The sequence below is a fragment of the Berghia stephanieae genome, chromosome 7 (genome assembly GCF_034508935.2).
Source record: "Berghia stephanieae isolate SIO BIC M18660-M18661 chromosome 7, UCSD_Bste_1.3, whole genome shotgun sequence".
Classification (NCBI taxonomy): Eukaryota; Metazoa; Mollusca; class Gastropoda; order Nudibranchia; family Aeolidiidae; genus Berghia; species Berghia stephanieae.
This window is the reverse complement of record NC_088366.1, coordinates 4,789,229-4,794,323: the sequence shown is the minus strand read 5'-3', so window position 1 is coordinate 4,794,323 and position 5,095 is coordinate 4,789,229. Positions and strand designations below refer to the sequence as shown.

Sequence of the window (5,095 nt, the reverse complement as noted above, 5' to 3'; positions counted from 1 at the left end):
CCACCATCACCATCATCATCATCATCATCATCATCATCATCATCACCATCACCATCACCATCATCATCATCATCATCATCATCATCATCATCATCATCATCATCATCCCCCACCCCCCTGCTTCCCGTCGTTGGCTTCTGGCAGGAGTTCCATTCCGTATGTTTCTCCTCTCCAGTCTGAGAGAGACGCCAGGCGCATCGATGGGACGGACAGAGATGCCAAGGATTGCATGCAGGCCGTGACGCCGTGTGAACGAGTCAAAAATGAAAAAATGTGGAACTTTCAATTCAGGTTGATGATGAGTTGACACGAGGGGGGGGGGGGGGGGGGAAGTGGTCGAGTGATTAAGGCATTGCATTGTGATCCGGGAGGTCCCAAGTTCGAGACCCGCTTCAGGCATTTCCGTTTTTTTTTTTTTTTCTTTTTTTCTTCGATAAGATTATTAACCCCCAGTTTTGCTCACTTGGACAACATGAGTGATTCCTGTTGACATCGGACATCTTGTTTGATGAATTATCTATATTCCTTCGTGGAATGCCTAGGCGACGATATCTTATGATGTCGTGGCGGAAGGGCATCATTTATTTTTTTTTCGACAGAGACAACGCTGTTAACGGCCAGGTACCCATTATATACATCTGACTACTGTGAGAGAATGTAAGTAAAGAGTCTTTTCCAAGGACTTAACGATGCGCCCATCGAGGCTCGAACCCAGGACCTTCCGATCCGAAAGCGAGTGTCATACCACTAGACCACATAGCCGCACACAAGTCCCGGTGGGCAGGGCGGGTCTGCCAATTCCAATTCGTCAATCGGGGCATCCGTAATAATGAGAGGGTATAAAACCGTGGCCTTCGTAAAGTTATGGCCTGATACTGACCAAAAAATGACGTGAAAATGCCAGTCTTTTGCTACAAAAGAAAACAAATCGTGAGTTGTATTCAATAGTTCAACCAATGAAATAACTTGTTTCCATGAGCTCTACTAACGACAACTCACTAGGCGGTGCATAAACCAAATAATGACGTCAAACTGCCAGTCCTTTTGGATTCGTAGTGTTTTTATGCACCCCGTTGACGGTGTATCTTAACGGATCGTTTTCATACACCTCCGTCACGCATGCGCATTCCACCCAATTTCATCAGCGATATTGTGTTTCTGTATTTGGACACGGCGAAATTTATATTGTGACATCTGTAGGATGTTTTTGTTAATAAATTTATATAAAAATAATAATAATGTTAAAAATCGAAATATAAAACCAGAAAATAGAAGTTGCATTGAAGGTAAAATAATGTTTTAGAAAGACCTTATTAAATGTGATGAACAGTCAGGTGGCTCCGTAGCGCAGTGAACAAGCTGTCAAGACTCTAACCTTGAAAGTACCCGGTTCGATTCCCAATGTTGACATTAAAAAAAAATTACTTTGTATTTGTTTGCTTTTTTTCTTTCTTTTTTTTTCAAAAACTTTTTATCATGTTTTTAAAATACTTCCGATTTTAATTTTCTAAAATTATTTATTTATTTGAGATCAATATTTGTGTGTCATGTTTCTTTTTACTTTTGATTTTTTTAATGTTTCTTTTTTACTTTTGATTTTTTAAATTAATGTTATTATTCTTTAATTTATTATCATTGTACATCGGTAATCACTAAGCAGCGTGCTAAACTACAATCTAAAACTATTTAAACCTCATGAACGTATGCAGCAACATTTTCATTAATTTACCATCACCGCCAACGAAGGTGCATAAAAACGGTGCGTTTTTGTACACCTCCAACGGAGGTGTATAAAAATGCCACCTTTTGGATTTCAGTATCAGGCTATAACATAACGATGGCTACGGTAAAACTCGATAGGTTGGCAGCTCAATAGACGTTGTGAGTTTGTGAATTTGGCGCAATTGTTCCGTCATGACTTTGTGTATGTAGCCATGTTTTTCCTGTAACTCGATGGAGTTATTTTAATGATTTCACCACAACACCTGTGACGATTCGTCTTGGCGCGATGCGTCAACGAGGCGAATGTGTGCCTAACAGCAGCCCTGCATCTGCCTTTACCCTCGAGTACTCACCCGTCCAGCCAACTCCCAACTCCCCGATTCGTCCTTCGTTCTGATCGTTTTTCCTTTCCGCGTGTCACAATCAAAGCCGTGACAAGACACGGAATGAGATTAACCCTCTCCTTACCAGCCATTTTCAGGGATTTTCCCCAAAAATTCACACCCGACTAACACAAAAATAGTTATTTTTATCACTCAAAAACAACAGCAGTAAAGTTCTTGCGATAAATAATTTCTTTAGCAAAACATGCTCTACAACACACTGTTCATTTTATTTAAATTTTATGATGTACAAAAGAAATTTGAATAAGAAAAATGTTGGTTGTATCGTAACGAATGTGACGATTTTCCTATAGAGTTGGTTTGGAGAGGGTTAACCCACTATTTTTGCTACTGTTCATAATGTGATCCATCGTCTCCAAACGGTATGATGTCGGGATGAACCAGATACTAAAAAGCCGAATTAAAGATAAACTGGTCTAGGGGGGGGGGGGGGGGGGGGGGGGGGGGAGGAGGGTTGTATAATATATAGTTGTTGGGTTGGTGGTTTGGGATTATTATTTTTTTTATTGAAGTGGGGGGGGGGGGGGGGGAGGGCTTTATGCGGCTGTGTGGTCTAGTGGTATGACACTCGCTTTCGGGTCGGAAGGTCATGAGTTCGAGCCTCGCGCTCGGCGCATAGTTGTGTCCTTGGAAAAGGCTCTTTACTCACATTCTCTCACCGTACTCGGGTGTAAAATGAGTACCTGGCTTTAGCAGCGTTGTTTTTGTCCGAAAAATTGTAATATCGCCTAACAGGCGGCATGTCCTGTCCTACATGTTAAATGTTGCTGTTGACCAGGGACCCCTTGTAAAGCGCTTTGAGCACATTTAGTGGATATTGCGCTATATAAAGCTCAATTTAATAAAAAATTTAAAGGGTCTCTCCGTGCCCAAATAAAAAAGCAAGGCGGAGTTCTCTTACGAAGTCGAAACATGTATTGTTTATCGAGACAACGGAAAGTGAGTTGAAGTTGTATTCAGCACTTGAATCATACATTTTGAGATAGACTTCTCATCACGTTCATTGGTCGGACAGGTTCGAGTCCCAGTGTAGGCGACGTAAAATATTGAGTTCTTTGAAAAGACTCTGAACTCATTTTTTCCTCACCGTACTCGGGTGTGAAATGAGTAAGAGGCCGATAACAGCCTTTATTTATGTAAAAAAGAAAGTGATTGTCACAGCGCTTTTTGGGCGTCACGTGCCGTCTTGCCGTTGGCTTGGAATCCCTCCCTTGTAAAAGGATTTGAGCACATTTTAGTTGATAATGCGCTATATTACTTCTTGGTAGTCAACTGACGTGAACTGCCAATCACGCGATTCTTCGTTTGTAAACCAATTCGAAATACTCTTCAACAGTAGTAACGTCACTTCCTTCCAAATGACGCATGGTAACTTAGTAACACTGGCTCTAAACTATCGGAACAATGGCGTACGCCCGTATGAAATATTTCTCCGGCGAGCATAAAAGCGTATCCAGAGATAAAGCACATAAATTTGATCATATTTTGACTTTTACACATTCTGATCACAAGGCATATGAAAAGTTCTCGCCAGCATGATAAATAAAAAGTAATGATTTTCTTTGTTTAGAACCAAGATGGCCGCTGTTGCCAGGCGGATTGACATCAGACTATTGAATCGTATTGGGGTACGAAGTAGAGTAATGCTTATTCTGTTTTGTTTTTTTTGGTTTTTTTTTTTTTTTTTTTTTTTTTTGTTTGCTTTCTTTTGTATTTTGTTTTGTGTATGCATGTGGGGAAAGGGGGGGGGGTGTTAAATCATTTTTTGAGGAGTTGTTTTTTGTTCTTTATTTAATTTTTTTGACTTACCCAGGATGTCTGTAGTAGTTTTGGTCTCCGTACAGCCCTGACATTAATCCAAGACCGGTCGAGTTGCCGATATTACCCAGGGATATATTTGGTATCGAACCCATTGGGCCGGTAGTCGGGTAGGCAGGCTGGAGCCCAACCGTTTGCATATCCAGCATGGTGAAGGGTTGGGTGATCGTGGTGCTGGTACTGGTGGTTGTAGGGGTGGTGGTGGTGGTGGTGCTGAAGATGGCGGTGCTGAGACGATTGCGTGGTGATGTGGTATCGATTCAGTTGTTAAGTAATCGTCTTGTTTAATTTCTATTGAAGGGTTGTGAATGAGTTGAAGGGTATCGATATTACTCCGATGCAGATGTTGTATCGATCAATCTGTAGATAGAGATGGAGAAAAAAGATATAAAAGATGATTCGAAAATTAAACGAACTCACCTGTGATGTTTAATTGAAACTCTGGCGAGTCCAATTCCGAATGGGGAACAAATGAAGAATCACGTCGTGACTGTCAGGCTTTAACGCGTCAGAACAGACATACGGAACAAATGGAACGGGATGGGACACATACATACAAGTATAATCTACAACACTATTATATTATAGTCTAATGAGTTTTAATGAATGTGTGCGGCTCTGTGGTCTAGTGGTATGACACTCACTTTCGGATCGGAAGGTCCTGGGTTCAAGCCTCGCTGGGCGCATAGTTGAGTCCTTGAAAAAAGGCTCTTTACTCACATGCTCTCACCGTACTCAGGTGTAAAATGAGTACCTGGTCCTAAACAAGGTTGTCTCTGTCCAAAAAAAATATAATTTCGTCTAACAGGCGTCATGTCCCGTCCTACATGTTAAGTGTTGCTGTTGGCCAAGGACCACTAAAGCGCTTTGAGCACGTTTAGTGGATATTGCGCGATATAAAAGCTCAAGTTTTTCTTTTTTTTAAATCCTGTCCATATTGCCAAGTCCAAGTCAAATAAAGAGTTAAAAAATGCCGCAAAGTGGTCGGTGAATGCGGTTATCACAGATTCTGGCATTCAGTTGTAACCAACACAGTGAATACTTTTAAGAGGACAGCACACGTGTCAACACGTTTATTTTAGTGCTCAATGATTTCCAGTCACACATGTAATATTGATCACCAGCCATCATGATTAAATTATATTGTGCTA

General features: G+C 41.1%; 1 protein-coding gene across 1 annotated transcript in view; it reads right to left on the bottom strand.

Moving 5' to 3' along the window:
* The window catches only part of LOC144976395 (uncharacterized), a 28,779-nt gene extending 24,476 nt beyond the window's left edge, over positions 1-4,303 (bottom strand). Inside the window, exon 1 of the mRNA XM_078920658.1 lies at positions 3,936-4,303. Coding sequence (XP_078776784.1) covers positions 3,936-4,093 — 158 coding nt within the window. The 5' untranslated portion in view covers positions 4,094-4,303. The remainder of the gene's footprint in view (positions 1-3,935) is intronic.
* Between the last annotated feature and the right edge of the window lie 792 nt (positions 4,304-5,095).